The 17,542-nt window shown below is 39.1% G+C and overlaps 1 protein-coding gene across 1 annotated transcript in view; it reads left to right on the top strand.

Moving 5' to 3' along the window:
- The window catches only part of ACOXL (acyl-CoA oxidase like), a 375,298-nt gene that overhangs the window by 262,706 nt on the left and 95,050 nt on the right, over positions 1 to 17,542 (top strand). The window contains 1 exon segment of the mRNA XM_045054588.1: positions 508 to 619. Within this exon segment, the coding sequence (XP_044910523.1) occupies positions 508 to 619 (112 nt within the window).

Raw genomic sequence — 17,542 nt, 5'->3', positions numbered from 1 at the left:
GTTGAATAATTCACAGCGGTAATTAGCACAGGTCCTGATACGTTATGTATTTAAGAAATGTTAGCCTTTGACAAATACTTTGTGACAGATGTATTTGATGAGCAATATTCACTTGCAATCATTAGAACAAATGCCCAACAATGGTTGAGAAAATTATTATAAACCCAGTGGATGCAAATTATATAGTTCTTAATGAAGAAAGACTATATAAAATATTGACTAACTATCTCTGATACAATAGTAAGTGAAAAGAAGCAGGAAGCCAAATTATCTTTACACCATAAGGACAACCACATAGGATAAACCAGAGGCAGGTACCCATCAGAATATTGAAAGAAGCATGAATACAGCGAGTGAGAGAGGTGAAGGGGGCTCAGCTGTACTTACACTACTTTTCTATTGGAAAAAAAATGTATTTTTGACAGAACAAACCCTGTCTGTTTTTCTCAAATTGAATTCTTTGGTGAGGACAAAATAATAATAATGGTCACTGTGTTTTGCCGTCAGTTTCTTGGCATTTGATGTGGACACAGTCGGTAATCTCGCCTTTCCGTTGAAAGCAGTGAATTTTCGCGAAAGGGCTCTTCGCCGGAGTTTGGTGGCCAGAATTCATTACAAGGTAAAGATACGTTGTGTGTGTGCGTGTGTGTGTGTGTGTGTGTGTGTGTGTGTGTGTTTCTTTTTCTCCTTTTGACATGTGTTTAAGGCATATTCTTGCTGGTGAACTATCTGCTAAATGTAGTAGAGGATGAGTCAGGGTAATTAGAAGCTTCTGGAAGTGGCTGGAGTTCCTACAGGGCATTTGTCTGCCCTGAAAGCCCTGCTTGCTCTGAGGCCCTGATGCTGCTGTTTAACCCTTTTGTGTTGACTTTTTGAATTCCGCCCGCAAGCCATCATTTGGCTGCCATCGATGTTGATGACTGGAATAATTTTTAGCCCTTATTGGAATTGAAAAATCATGGTCTCTGTGTTAAATGGACACAGTGTTCTCTGGGGGAAAAATGTACATCGGATATATTTAAAAAATAAGCATTGGGAGCGCCTGAGTGGCTCAGTCAGCTGAGCGTCCGACTTCAGCTCAGGTCACGATCTCCTAGTTCATGAGTTCGCGCTCTGTGCTGACAGCACAGAGTCTGAAGCCCACTTTGAGTTTTGTGTCTCCCTCTCTCTCTGCCCCTCTCCTGCTCATGCTCGCTCTCTCTCTCTCTCTCTCTCAAAAACAAACATTAAAAAATTTTGAAAAGGGAACAATTTTACTCATTTGGCCTTTCTTAAAATTATTCAAAGACATGCTCTATAGGACATTTAAAAAAATCAAAATTAATAGCTCCAACATAAGGAGGCCAAGATATAAAAGGATTTGTGGTCCCCCTAAATCCAACCAATAAGTAGGTGTTTTTTTAAAAATAGTTACAAAGTTCAGGGGTGCCTGGGTGGTTCAGTCGGTTAAGTGCCTGACTTCGGCTCAGGTCACGATCTCGCCGTTCCCAAGTTAAAGCCCCACGATGGGCTCTGTACTGACAGCACAGAGCCCGCTTCAGATCCTCTGTACCCCTCACTCTCTGCCCCTCCCCCTTCTTGTACTCTGTCTCTCTCAAAAATACAAGAAACATTTAAAAAAAATTTTTAAAAAATAGTTGCAAAGTTCAGAATCTAAAAATATGTTTTGGGGAAAAACATGAATTAAAAAAATTTGACTCACTGGTTCTACTCTAAATAGATTGGGTTTATAATATATTTTAAGGTGAGATAGAAGCTAGAGTAAAAACGTGCTCAATCTCTTACTTTAATTGCAGGGTAGGCAAAAGACACTGTTTTGTTCTGACTTTGATCATTAAAAGAACCTAGGTTAAGACACGTCTCATTACATTGAAAGTTAATATGAGTACCAAACACAGGATGCCTGTTATCCAAATCGCTACAGAAGACACAGCAAAGATAAATAAACGACCAGAAGCTTGTGTAATCAGAGGCAGAGCAAGGAACAAATTAGAAAGCATGTTCTTAGGGTCCTTAAAGATTCCCCAGCGCTGCTTTTTTTTTTTTTTTTTTCTCTGCCTGCATCATGGCGAGAGGGCTGTTTTAAGAGGGCTCCTTGGTTTCAGAATTTCTCGGGGATTGCTTCTCGAAATCTGCTTCCTGATCATTGTGACATCCCTTGGCTCTTGTCTGATTTGGCTAAGTGCAAGTCCTCTGTCTCTGGCCCCAAAAGATTAACAATTTGGTCTTCAACTGCACTGATCTGGTAATTCCTTGAAAACACCTTTTCCATTACAATATGATCCCGAAATTCAATCCACAAAAAAATCATGGGAGAGGCATCTTCTCATACATTTCCATTATAAAGAGACTTAAATCCCTCCAGCATCCGCCTCTAGATTAGAGCATTAGATTTAAAATGGCCTATAAAATGAATGAGTTTTAGTTCTCCTAATGAAAGCATAGATGCTTAGTTTAGAAATAAATCTAATTATATACATTTTATATAGAAAAATCTAATTATATATGTTGATGTATACTTATATACATCAAAACAAAAATGATTTTTAAAAAAAATACAGATTGGGCAACAGCAAGATATTTTCAGATGTCTTTCAGAAGGTTGGTGTTTTAGTCTACTTGGGCTGTCATAACAAAACACCACAGATTGATTGGCTAAACAATAGGAATTTATTTTCTCACAGTTGTGGAGGCTAGAAGTTTAAGGCCAAGGTGTCAGCAGGGTTGGTTTCCTCTGAGGTCTTCCCCATGGCTTCCAAATGGCTGCCCTCTTGATGTCTTTTCACACGATTCTCCCTCTGTGCATGCCCTTCCTGGGGTCTGTTCCTCTTCTAAGTATATCAGTCAGACTAGACTGGGGCCCCATCCTAATGGCCTCATTTTAACTTAATCACCTCTTTAAAGACTTTATCTCCAAAGAGCATCACATTCTGAGGTGCTGCAGATTGAGAGTTTCAAGTATGGATTTTGGAGGAAATATAATTCACCTCATAACCGTTAGTGATGTTGATCTTACAAAAAATGCAAAAGTGTGAAACAGTACACAGCCAAATTGATGATGCTATAACTGTGAACTTTTATGTGCCAAATAACATATATCTGTGGTAGCCAGCTTCCAACGTACCCCCAAGAATCTTTCTCTCTTGGTATTCATACCCTTGTGTAGTCCTTTCCCATATTGTACCAGAATTGGTCTGTGTGACATACAGCAGAAGTGATAACATGTCCCCTCTGAGATTAGATTATTAAAAAAAAAAAACAAAGAAACATGGTGACTTCCATGTTGGTCACTCTGTTGCTCATTCTTTCTCTCTTTCTTGGATTACCCACCCTGTGGGAAACCTTGTCTTAAGTTTTAACTGACTTAAGTTTTAACCTGGAGATACATGAAGCCAGAACTGCCCTGCTAAGCAGCTTCTGCATTCCTGACTTCCAGAAACTCTGTGAATAATGAGTGTTTGTTTTAATCTGTTAAATTTAGGGGCAGTGTGTTACAGAGTAGTAGATACCTCACACAGATTTGGGCACCTCAAGCTAGGTGATGATGTAACCTAGCTTGTAACTCAAAATGTGGATGTGGTCTTGGAACCAGGAGTGAGCTTAGAGAAGAGTCTTAGAGAAGAAGAGCTCAATAGAAGCCTAAAATGCCTTGAAGAAATTGTTCATAGAAGCCGTCTGGGCTTTGATAAAGCTGTGGGTGAGGACTTACAGGAAAGTGAGTAAATATTATTGGAAACTGGAGGAAAGGGGATTCTTGCTATGGAGCGGCAGAACTTAAGCAACACTGTTGTGTCTGTAGTGATGCAGAAAGTGGAAAACATACCTCAGCGCCTGAAAGTGTCCACAGGGCCTGCTTTCTTCTGGCTGCTTAGAGTACAACGCCAAAAGACAGAGAGAAGCTGAAGGAAACAGTGTTTAACAGGAAGGAACTAAGACTTGCCGTGGTTTTGAAGATTCCCAGGCTCACCCTATTGTAATTCGTTTCTTGTGGCTGCCATGACAAAGTACCACAGGGGTGGTTCCTGGCAACTGGTGTTCCTTGGCTTGTCTCCGCATCACTCCAATCTCTGCTTCTGTCACCGTGTGGCCTTCTTCAGTCTGTGTGTCTATGTCTTCTTTTCTTCTTATGGGGACACCGAGTCATATGGACTGAGGCCGACCCTACTCCAAGGATGACCTCATCTTAACTTGCAAAGACCCTATTTCCAAATAAGGTGTCATTCACAGATACTGGGGATTAGTGCTTCAATATATATTTTTGGAAGACCTAATCCTACCCAAAAGAAACATAGAAGATGGCTTCAGAGCAAAGATATAATCCAGAGCACTCTCAGGAATGCACGGTCGAAAGATAAAGCCCAAGATGTAAGTGAAATCCTTTTAAGAACTGAGAAAGATCAAAGATGGGTCTTCAGTAGGGCAAAAGGCCCTCTGAAGAGATTAAGGGTATACCTCACAGATCTTTTCAGTCCAACTGTAGGCTTCTAGGGTGCTTTTAAAGGCATCCTTCTTTAGCCTTCTCCACACCCCGAAGGCCTATCTCAAAGAGATTTGTGGATATGGATTTTTTTTTGTCTAATGGACTGAACCCCCAAAAAGATTCACAGAAGATGTATAAAGTTTCTAAGAGAATTATATCAGTCACATTTTTCAGTTTGTGCTGAAAGGTACAGAGATAGCACAAAATGAATAGAGCCTTTGGGCCATGAAACTTCTACAAGCTGAGAGCAGGCTGAGAAAACTACTCAGTCACAAAGATGCGGACCTTTCATGATGATGGAAAGAATGCCTCAGAGGAAGAAAACCAAGGGCTGTGGAGAATAAAAACAGCTGGACATGGGTAGGACTGAATCTTAATTAAAAAAAAAAAAAAAAACAAAACTTCTGACATTTGATCAGCTGGATTTCAGAATTTCTATGGATCACTGACCCCTTTATTCCTCTCATTTTCTTCCCTTTTGAGCATGAATATGTATAGTGGTTATCCAGTCCTCTCCCACTATTGTATATTGGCCATGTACAGCCAGATACAGATAACTTGTCTCTTTAAAGCCTTCAAATCAGTTTTTAAGAGACTCTTAAAAACTGAGAACAATCTGGGGGTTGATGGGGGTGGGAGGGAGGGGAGGGTGGGTGACGGGTATTGAGGAAGGCACCTGTTGGGATGAGCACTAGATGCTGTATGAAAACCAATTTGACAATAAATTTTATATTTAAAAAAAAAAGCCTTCAAATCAAAAGGAACTGTACTTAATAAGGAGTGACATCTTGGAAACCTAATCTGTACCCAGGCTAGACTTAGATGATGGGATCCTGGGATTTGAATCACTGCTGTAATGGGATGAGATTTTTGTGGCCCTTGGGAAGGGATGAGGATGGGCTGTGATAGAATCCAAGATGGCCTTCAAGGATCCCTCCCTCCTGCTACTCACATCCTTACACATTGTGCCAGAGCTGGTCTGTGCAACCAATAGAATACAGTAGAAGTAATGGGATGTCCCTTCTGAGATCGTGTTAAAAAGACACCATGGCTTCTGTCTTAGTTTCTTTCTCTCTGTCTCTCCCTCACTCTGAGGGAAACCATGTCATGAGCAAGAACTTTGGCAAAGAACTGAACCGTCTTGACAAAAGCTATGTGAATGAGCGTGGAGGTGCCTCTTCCAGCCATATTCAGATATTCAGAGACGACAGGGACCAGGGCAGTCAACAACTTGACTGGAGCCTCCTGAGGGCCTGAGCCAAGAGCACCCACTCAAGACATGCCCAGATTTCTAAGCCTCAGAAGCCATGTCAGATAACAAAAGTTTCTTTGTTTTAAGATGCTAAATTTGGAGATAATCTGTCGTACAGCAATAGATAACTAATACGGCATCTGCAAGCAAAAGTTGTTTAAGAGCTTCGGCATTGATACACACATTTTTTGAAGCAAAATACAAAAGGAGTTTGTAATGTTTTAATCAATATTTCCACTTAATAAAATGAGACGGCATTCTTTCTTTGTCAATAAGAGCATGATTGTACGATATTCTAATGCTTCTTGGGTTTCAGTTTACATTACAGACAGTGCCACTAGGAACATTCTTAACAGCGTGCAGTTTTTAGGCTTTACATACTGCCACATTGTTCTCCACAAAGGTTGAAGCAGATTGTACTTCCCCAGCCATGCATTTCTCCACATTCATTTTCCTAACACTTTATTTCTCCAGCTTTCTAACTTTTTTTTTTTTTAACGTTTATTTATTTTTGAGACAAAGAGAGACAGAGCATGAACGGGGGAGGGGCAGAGAGAGAGGGAGACACAGAATCGGAAGCAGGCTCCAGGCTCCGAGCCATCAGCCCAGAGTCCGACGCGGGGCACGAACCCGCAGACCGCGAGATGGTGACTTGAGCCGAAGTCGGACACTTAACCGACTGAGCCACCCAGGCGCCCCTCTAACTTTTCTATCGTCAGGATTTGGGAGTCTGTCATCTTCTCTTTGTATTTTTATTTTACTGACACTAGAAACATAGGTCCACTGCGAAATACCTACTTTTTATTCTGTTTTCGGCATGGTATTTAGATGCTCCCTGGTACTTTACTAAATTTTCAGAGCCATTTTTTTTACTTATAATTGTTCTCTGCAAGAGAGCAAATTGTTCATGAGTATTGATTTTCTAATTTTGAGAAAAGAAAATTGGCACCCACACGTGTTTTCTGAACATAAAAGAAAATCAGGCACATGGCGTGGCAAGGAAATACAAGGGTTTTCAAATCAGACAAAGATATTTTACTGCTTCTGAGCCTCTGCTTCTATAGCTATACATTTGGGATAATAAGAGTGGACATAATATAAACTTGCTGCAAGGATGGAATAAGGTAGAACATGAAAGAAGAAGGAGAAGGAGAAGGAGAAGAAGAACTTTTTAAAAATAATAAACATTGCCCTCATGTTAATTATCTTAGCTGCTATCATTAATGTAACCATTTTCATGGTCAATTTAAATATTCATTGAGCAGAACAATTTTCTAGGGCTTAAGCATGGGAAGACCACAAATTATTAAGATATGCTTCTGCCTTGGGATAAGTCCGCTCGTTTTAACCCACGAAAATGAAATAACTTAAGTGCTAAATTATGCCAAAGCCTACAAGCTTAGAGGAAAGAATATTGACTTCTATATCTTAGTTTGTAATTTTGATTCAGCTGTTTATTCAGCTAGCTGTATGTTGGCTTATGTCTACCTACATTAATTTGGTGTATCTTGAAATAAAACAATCTGTTCAGTAATTTGAACATCTAATTTACTAGATTAAATTAGAGCTGGGACAGTAGTCTTTGTGCAACGTCCATAGGTGGGTGATTTCATCTAGAATGCCAAGATCTTGTAAAAACAATCCTGTGATTTGGTTCAGAATCATTTAAAGGGGTGAAAATATGAATGGGCTTCAGAAATTTGCTTTTCTTCTTCATTTTTTGTAATGCTGTTTTTATTTTAGAGTTACTTAGCCAACCCTCTTCTCACATTAGATAGCCTATCTGCCTCCTACCCAGAATTAAATTGAAAATAGGGCCAGGAAGTGTCCTTCAGTGTGCTGGTGGCCATAAAGGGAGCACAGCCCCATAGCTTCCCTTAGAAGCCCCCCTTCTCCAATTTTCCAAAGTCGTGCTGCAAATCTCGCTCATCAAGACTGCTACATCGTTTTCCCGTTAGTGGGAAGAAAAAGTAAACTCGTAAACAATGGTTTGTCGCTTTGAGAATATTCTATTAAGGACTTATGTCATTGTATGGAGAAAAAGCTATGGGGAAAAATATAGGCCCTCCGTAAACAATATGTTTAACAAATGACTATTTACTTCCAAATGTACATAACAAACATTGGGTGGGTAGAGGGATGTGAATCCAGATCGGGTGATAGTTCTGGTTCACTGGGAGCTGATTCATGTTCCATCTCTTAGCACCTGTAACCTTCTTCTACCACACTGGTAGACCCCCACTTCAGGGTGTGTAAGAATGACCTGGAAAAGAGTGGTTTTACAAATCTGATTCATGGTGCCCTCCACCACACTGCAAGTCTGAGTTAAAGTGAAAAGGGAAGCAGTCCGCCGATGAACATTATGAATCATTCTCAAGATCCAGGGGCAGTAAACTAACTTGGAAGCAACTACCCTAAGTTATTTTTCCTTATTCAGAGTTTGAGATTTGGATGGAGAAGAATTGGTGAGGAGGCTGGGAATAAGGTTATCAGAGATGTGACTTTCTAGAGCTTTCTGTATATGGTTTTTTACTGTTGTGGTCAGCGCGCCACCTGACTGCGTGTGTGTGTGTGTGTGTGTGTGTGTGTGTGTGTGTGTGTGCCTTTAAAACTCTTAATTTAGATCTTGAAAACATAATAAAGCCAGAGTACTTCTGTAAAGACTGTCTTTCTAACAGATGATGCCAGCTACTTTGTTTGTTATAATTTTAGACTGACGGGGGGCGCCTGGGTGGCTCAGTCGGTTAAGCATCCGACTTCGGCTCAGGTCACGATCTCACAGTCCGTGAGTTCGAGCCCCGCATCAGGCTCTGGGCTGATGGCTCAGAGCCTGGAGCCTGCTTCCGATTCTGTGTCTCCTTCTCTCTCTGCCCCTCCCCCATTCATGCTCTGTCTCTCTCTGTCTCAAAAATAAACAAAAAACGTTAAAAAAAAAAAAAGTAGACTGACGGCATCTTTGCTCAGGTCACCAGGTTGGGGTTTGGAATCTTATCTGAGTCCTTGTCTGTGCAAAATGGGAGCTGTGTTAGGTATTGGATGGCATACACATGGCTGGTGCTGCAGGTAGGGCTGTAATGATCTCCATCGGCCACAGGTCCTCGGGAGCTTTGGTCACCAGGTAGCTGGTAGATCCGGAGAGGATCTTGGAACTGCTATCGTGGACAAGCCCAAAGAGAGGAAAAACTCTGGCGCCGGTTTGTTTGTGCTTCTCTGAGAGTTTGAGGGTCGGGAGAGGGAACAAGAGAGTGACAGCAGCTGGCTTGTGTTTGTTACATTTTTAAAAGCCAATACAGTGGCCTGAATAGCAGATGTTTTACTAAAAATCTCATAGCACAGAAATGCCAAGAGCTTTGTTCCAGAGACAGATCATCAAAGCTAGGAAACAGGATTAGAAACCAAATTTCCTGAGTTCATACTTTGCATTGATATTGATGCATCTTCTTACTCAAGTTGAATTGAGGAAATGATCAGACGACCAGGACAGTCTGATGGAGGGGCCTTTGTATCTTCGCAGCATGGGTGCTGCCTAGGCAAAGGCCACCTGTGCAGAAGTGTGGCTCCTTCTCTGCTGACCGGTGCTTGAAATTCCTTCAATGGGGAGCATGTGCCCATTTCTCAGTGAGAGATAAGGCTTAAAGTCCTGCAACTCCAGAGAAAGGGAGAGGGTAACTGACTGCCACTTCTCATAGCAAGCCGTACTTGGTGGCTGAGGAAAGGGTAGATGTTGGTCTTGTGAGACCCCGGAGTGGATGGGCAAGAAGATCTGAGGCTGACTGCGCCTGCTTCCCCGGTGGATGGTGCTCCCAAGCATTAGCTTGGCACTTTCCCCTTGTTGTTGCTGGTCATAGGAAATGTTTCTGTTCTGTGATGTGTTCCTCTCTCTTACTTTCTTCTCCGCCCTGTAGCAACCCAGTTGCATTTTCTCTTTTTCCCTCACTTCTGGCTTACTCCACTTTTCTCTCATAGAGAGCACCCTAAATTCTCTTCCTAGGGAAACCTACTATGGGGAGCGAATGGAAAAGAAAGAAGGAAGGGGAAGTGAAGAGAAAGGAAAGGAAAAGGAAATTGTATTCCTGATTACTCCCTGGGAGGTGTGGTCATTTCCTTTGGAGTGTGAGAGCTAGAAGGGTCCCTCAGGGTGAACTAGTCAAACTCGCTCATTTACAGATAGGCAACCTGAGGATGAAGAAGGCTAGTGTTTTCTCCAAGGTAACACAGTCACCAAGAGCAGAGATTAGACTGATGCTTGATTATGTAGATATCCTGTTTTTCCTCAAACTTTTACCCGTGTCCATCTATGAATCTTCCTGGAAACGATGAATCCTGTGGTGTATGCCTAGTGGGGAATTTCTATGTCCCCCATCTCGATTACATTAGTTAATTAGAACCAAGAACTGTCCCTTCTCCTGTAACTACTTATTTATTCAATTAGTTATTATTTATATCAGTGTAGACTCAGCAATATCGTTTCTGTGTTTGGGCTACGGTCTGATACCATCATTATTTATTTCCTTGCTCAAATTGTTCCAGTTTTGGCTATTGAGAGCTCCTTCTACTTATTCCTTATATCCCTTCGATATGTCACTATTCTCTTTTTTAGTACGCACCTCCTTATTTTCTGTTACCACAAAATGTATCATATCTTGAATTTTCCATGCCAGACATATAATCATTTTCCAAGAAACCCCACTTCCTTTTATTGGAAAATGGTATTTAACAACCAACACCTGGTTTCTGGGTGTGCTGATTATTGCTGGGGTGTCAATGCTTCTAGCTGTTCTAAGCTAGGAAACAAATGTATGTTTACTAACTCACACGTTCTCACAAGACCTGTATGTGTGTATAGACCACAAGCTTATGCCGATACCTCTGATTCCAATCCAAAACCACAAGGTTCATTCTAGCCTTCCCTCTTTCCTATTTGTAACTTCTTTCTCTGAGACAGTGAGAAACCTGGATTTCATTGTCTAATATGTGTTTACTTATTTGATCTTCCTTAGTATGCACAGTAAGTAGTTTCAGAATTGCTAACCCATACCTCTGTGAGAAGCGCATTTACTAACTAGAATATCGTATTCTTTTAGCGTATAGTATCGAAACAAAATAGTATTTCCCAATTTACTTTCGTTTCCTTCTCCATATCCTTTAGTGAGATTATGTTATTTGTTTGTTATATAAGTTCAATTGTTCCTATTTGTTCCTACTTTGGGATCTTCCTGGTTGATTTTACTCCATTCATGGTTTAGCTACGTAAAGCACTACTAAGTTTCCAGGACTTAAAGCTTTTAGAAACGTATACTCATCCACACTTTCATTTCTTCCTTTTCCCCCTCTACATACTCCTAGAGGCATACTTTTTATTTTTATTTAGTTTTTAGCTTATTTTTCCTTTATTCTTCTCCCCCAAAATACACAGGAACGTGTGTATTTTCTTATATTGCTTTCTCTGTTACATGAAAGATAGCATGCCATAGATATTCTTCTAGACTTCCCCCCACCACACCCCCACTTAACAGTAGTATGTCTTGGGAATTACTCTGTATCACTTCATAGAGATCCATCTCATTTTTTAAAATGGCATCAGAATAATATGCCGTGGATGTGCTGTCACCTACTTAACCCTTCTCTAATACATGGGCATTTAATCTTCCTCTCAGTACTTTTCAACTAGAAATAATGCCGCAGTAAATAGCCATATGCATGTAAATTTTAGTATTGCTTAATGTGTATCTCCAGGGAAGATGTCTTGAAATTCGACCACTGGGCCCAAAGTAAGTGCATACATAGTTTGGTTAGATATTGTCAAATTCTGCTTCGGAACAGTTGTACCACTTTGCATCCCTAGCCCCCATCCTCACCACCAGATAATGTTCATTTTTTCACAGTCGCATCAACAGAACCTGTCCTCATGCTTCCCCCAACCCCCAACTTGATAGGTGAGAAATGGTATCTCTGTTTTGGTCTAACTTATACTTCTTTAAGTATAAGTAAGTGAGGGGTGCCTGGGTGGCTCAGTTGGTTAAGCGTCCGACTTCAGGTCAGGTCATGAGTTCCGTGAGTTCCAGCCTGTGAGTTCCACCCCTGCGTCGGGCTCTGTGCTGACAGCTCAGAGCCTGGAGCCTGCTTCGGATTCTGTGTCTCCCTCTCTCTCTGCCCCTCCCCTGCTCATGCTCTGTCTCTCTCTGTCTCAAAAATAAATAAAACATTAAAAAAAAATTTTTTTTTAAAGTGTAAGTAAGTGAGTGAACAGTTTTTGTCAGTGTGAGGGCCATTTTAACATATTTTTCATGTATTGTCTATTCATATCATTTTCCCTTTTATCCATAGAGCTTTTGGTCTTTTGTCCATCCGTTTTTAAGACTACTTTCTGTATTAAAGATCTTAGCCCTTTGTCACATTGCATAATTTTTCTCCCAGTTTGTCACTTGTCTTTTGACCGTTTGTGGTGATTTTTGCCATGCAAAAAAAAAAAATGTTTAACTTTTATGTAGTTAAATGTAGTAATATTTGTTTTTATTGTCTCTGAATTGTAACTGACAGTTGGAAAGCCTTTTCCTGCACTTAGGTTAAAGAGGAAGTTATCACATGGAAACCACAATCTTAATGTCATGAGGAGTTCAGCAGATGGAGTCTGGGACTGTCAGAAAGACTGAAAATCAAAGCAAAAAATCCAGAACAAGGAGGGAACCACAGAGAAGGAAACTTCAAAATATGTGTATGAACATTATTCAAATCCTTGACTCATGTATGAAATATGCATGGATGGGCAAGACCCCAAAGAACTCAAGGGATTTTTAATCTGGAGGGATTAAAGAGTTGAGCAGAGAATTCAACTGTTGCCTACTACATAGGAAGCAGAATTTGTAATTTGAATCCTGCCAAGTTAGAAGGGTAAGGCAAAGTCAAGGGGCTTTCCAATGAAGTCCTAGGAGGGCCCTACCTTATGTATAAGACTATGTCCCAGGAAAAGAGATTCACCCAAGGACTAAAGGTAAAATTAAAACAGACTAAAGGCAAAACCGAAACTATTCTTTCTGACAAAGCATAAAACAGCCTCCACAAATCCAAGTTTATCTGCTAGTGATCTAACTTAATGCTGGAAAAAAAAACCTCAACACTCTTTAGAAGAAGACAACAGGATCTAGAATGAGTATCATTCACATTGTCCAACATACAATAGAATGTTATCAGACATGTGAAGAAATAAGGACATGGAATGCATAATCAAGAGAAAAACCAGTAAATAGAAAAAGACTCCCCAAATGACCCAGGTGTTGAAATTAGAAGAAAAGAGCTTTTGAAAACATACAGTGAATTTATTAAAGAGTGGATGGGATATAATACATTAAAATTTCAGAAGACTTCTGGAAATTCTTAGAAAGAACTAAATGGGATAAATCTAAAAAAGATAATATTATCAATAAATTAATAATTTGTTGGATGAGATTACAGATTAACAACAGATTGGACAGAACAGAGGGAAGAGTCAGTGAACAGACAAATCAATAGAAATAATTTGAACTAAAGCACAGAAATAAAAAAGATTGATAAAATGAACAGAGCCTCAATGACCTGTGGGGCAGGATCACATACTCTAGTATATATGTGATTGGAGTCTTAGAAGAAGATAACAGAGAACAGAACAGAAAAAGTATTAGCCAAATGTTTTCTTTAAAAAAAAAAAATGATAGCATGCAAATTCAAAAAGCTCAGCAAGGGACACCTGGGTGGCTCAGTAGGTTAAGCGTCAGACTTTAGCTCAGGTCATGATCTCACAGTTTGTGAGTTCAAGCCCCACACTGGGCTCTGCGCTGACAGCTCAGAGCCTGGAGCCTGCTTCAGATTCTGTGTCTCCCTCTCTCTTCCTGCCCCTCCTCTGCTCGCTCGCTCTCAAAAATAAACATTAAAAATTTTTTTTTTAATTCAAAAATGCAGCAAGATTCAAGCAGAGAGGATTAAAAAACAATCACAAAAACGGGAGCATATCATAGTAAAACCAAAGATGTCTGAAAACCAAAGATAAAGAATAATTTGTAAAAGTAGCCAGAGAGGAAAACACGTAAGAAGGCAATGATAAGAATGAGGATTGACTTTCATTAAAAACCACAGAGTCAAAAGCCAGTGCAAAAGATCTCTCTAAAGGGCTGCCAAGAGAAAGACAAAATAAAGCTGTCTACCTGGAGTTGTAGATCCAGCAAAGACATATATCAAAAATGAATTGAAGATATTTTCAGGTAAAGGATAGCTGAGAGAACCATTACCAGGGACCTGTATTCCAAGAAATGCTAAGGAAAGTTCTCCAAGCTGAACAAAGCAAAATTACATGGGAACTCAAATCCAAAGAAAAGAAGAACACTGACAATGCAAAATGTATAGGTAAATATTAATGGCAATTTTCCTTCTTATCTTAAACTTTTTATAATTCAGTTGGTCATTTAAAGCAAAAATAATTATAATTATTTAGAGTTTGCAGAGTACAGAAAAGTAAAATATATGACAACAATAGCACAAAAGATGGGATGTAGTGTACATGGAATTATATTATTATAAGGTTCTTACATTATACATGAGTGTTATTAATTAAAGGCAGACTGTTATAAGTAAATAATACATATTATAATAGAGAAGTAGACTGAGACAAAAAGAAAACTCTTTAGTTAATCCAGAAGAAGTCATAGAAGGAGGAACAAAAATTAAAGACCTAAAGAGATAGACTACAAGTAGACTTATACCAAACACAATCAATAATTACATTACATGTAAATGGACTGAACATTCCAGTGGAAAGACAAACATCATCACAGAGGGTTAAAAATACAAAAATTCCGTCTATATGCCTTAAAGGTAGAGAGACAATAAAAGGGTATAGCATGCAACTAGAACATAAGAGAGCCTATATTAGTATCAGATAAAGCCAACTTTTAAGACAAAGAGTATTACCAAGGATAAAGAGGGTCATTTCATGATGATTTAAAGGTCACTGCATCAAGAAGAGAGAATAGCCTGAAATAGATATGCACCATAACAAAGATTTAAAATACTTGAAGCAGAAATTGACAGAACTCAAAGGAGGGACAGACAAATCTAGTAACTGATGGGACTAGTAGACAGAGATTCAGTATGACTACAATACTGTGAACAGCATTATCATTCAACTTGACCTATTTAGGATATATAGATATTTATTGAAAACTGCACCCAGGATTACAGTGCTACCATAAGATTAGTCTCAGTAATGTCAGTCAATAAAGTTTTTAAAAGATTAAAAGATAGAATGTCTTTTCTATCAACAATGGAATTAAATTAGAGATCAATAACAAAATGATTATCTGGAAAGTCTCCCACATTTCTAAATAATCTGTGAATCAAAGAAGGAATCACTATGGGAATTGGAAAGTATTTGAAACCAAATGATAATGAAAACACAACATACCAAATTTTGTAGGGTGTAGTGAAATTTCCTTACGAGGAAATTTATAACTTGAAATATTTATCTTAGAAAGTGAAAAAAAAAGATTTTAAATAAATGCAGGAAGCTTCTACCTTAAGAAGCTAGAAAAGGAAGAGCAAAATAAGTAGAATAAAGGTAACAATAAAGATTAGGAAGAAATTAATAAAGTAGGAAGCAAACTATAGAGAAAATCAAGAAATCTAAGTGTTTTCTTAAAATGATTGATGAAACTGATTGATCCTTAGCAAGATTGATCAAGAGAAAAGGGATAAAGCACTAATAATATTAAGAATGAAAGAGGAGGGGCGCCTGGGTGGCGCAGTCGGTTAAGCGTCCGAGTTCAGCCAGGTCACGATCTCGCGGTCCGGGAGTTCGAGCCCCGCGTCGGGCTCTGGGCTGATGGCTCAGAGCCTGGAGCCTGTTTCCGATTCTGTGTCTCCCTCTCTCTCTGCCCCTCCCCCACTCATGCTCTGTCTCTCTCTGTCCCAAAAATAAATAAACGTTGAAAAAAAAATTAAAAAAAAAAAAGAATGAAAGAGGAGATATTGTAACATACAGGACAGATGTTAAAAACACAAAAAGGGAATGTTATGAACAATTTTATGCAAATACATTCAAGAACTTAGAACAAACTCCTGGAAAAATACAACTTTCAAAAGCAAGCAAAAAATGGAAGCTCTAAAAATACCTATTAAATGAATTTAATTTGTAATAGGAACATTCCACAAAGAAAGCCCCAGGTCCAGATGGTTCTTCTGTTGAATCTTATCAGAATTTAAAGGTAAAAAAATACCAGTCTTACACAAAACTCTTTCAAAAACCATATGACTGATGATACCAAGAACTAATAAGTACATTACAACAAAATTATAAATCAATATTCTTTATGAATACGGGTAGAGATGTATAATAAAATATTAATGACCGAGTCCAGCAGTATATAAATGAAAATACATCACCAAGTGATGTTTTTTCCAGGAATGCAAGTTTGAATTAACATTCAAATATGTTTGTTAACGCAAATTGCAATATTGACAAAGTAGAGAAGAAAAATTACATGATTATATAGTGCAGAAAAGACTTTTGGCAATATCCAACACAGGTTCATGTTTAAAAAGTCTTAGCAAACTAGGAATGGAAAGTGGCTTCCTCAATTTTGAAAGAGCATATTTATAATAAACCAATAGTTGGCATCATATCTAATGGAGAAATATTGCACATTTTCCTTACAATAGAGAACAAGGCAAGAAAGTTCATTTTACCACTTCTATTTGACATTACACTGGATATTCTAGTTGGGCAACAAGACAGGAAAAAGAAATGACATAGAGATTGTAAAGGAAGAAATAAGTCTATCTTAATTTGCAGATGAAATAATTGTTTACATAGAAAATATGAGAGAATTTACCAAAAAACAGAAAAGCCCAAAATACTACCAGAACTAATAAATCAATAGTTTACAGGGTGCAAACTCAATATCCAAAATAAATTTTATTTTTACATAACATCAATAAACAATTGGGAAACAAAATTTAAAAATAAAATTTATGATGTCATTAAAAAAGCATGAATTCTTAGGAGTATATTTAACAATAAAAATTCAAGCAATGCAAGACCTATATCTTGAAAACTTTAAATGTTGCAGAAAGTAGGGGCGGCTGGGTGGCTCAGTTGGCTGAGCGTCCAACATCGGCTCAGGTCATGAGCTCGCAGCTTGTGAGTTCGAGCCCCGCATCGGGCTCTATGCTGACAGCGCGGAGCCTGGAGTCTGCTTCGGATTCCGTGTCTCCCTCTCTCTCTGCCCCTAACCCACTCCCATTCTGTCTCTGTCTCTCTCAAAAATAAATAAACATTAAAAAATTTTTTAAAAAGTTGCAGAAAATAATTAAAGAAAGCCTAAATAAATGGAGAAGTATGCCATGTTGTGCATGGAAGAACTCAATATTGCTATGATGTTCATTCTCCTCAAATTGGTCTATAGATTCAACACCATCTCAATCAAACATCTCAACCAGAACTTTTGTAGGAACTCACAGGCTGATGTGACAACTCACATGGAAATGTAAATGGCCTAAACTAACCAAAACAACTATGAGAAAGCTGAAGAAATGTGGAAGCCTTTGCACTACCTGGTTTCAGAATTTCTGTTAATGCTCCAGTAATCCAGACGGTACCGGATTGGCATAAGGACAAACAAACAGATTGGGGCGCCTGGGTGGCTCAGTCGGTTGGATGACCGACTTTGGCTCAGGTCATGATCTCAGTCCGTGGGTTCAAGCCCCATGTCGGGTTCTGTGCTGACCCCTCAGAGCCTGGAGCCTGCTTCGGATTCTGTGTCTCCCTCTCTTTCTGACCCTCC

Source organism: Felis catus, chromosome A3, assembly GCF_018350175.1.
Source record: "Felis catus isolate Fca126 chromosome A3, F.catus_Fca126_mat1.0, whole genome shotgun sequence".
In the NCBI taxonomy this organism is placed as follows: Eukaryota; Metazoa; Chordata; class Mammalia; order Carnivora; family Felidae; genus Felis; species Felis catus.
This window is presented reverse-complemented; position numbering and strand designations above follow the sequence as displayed.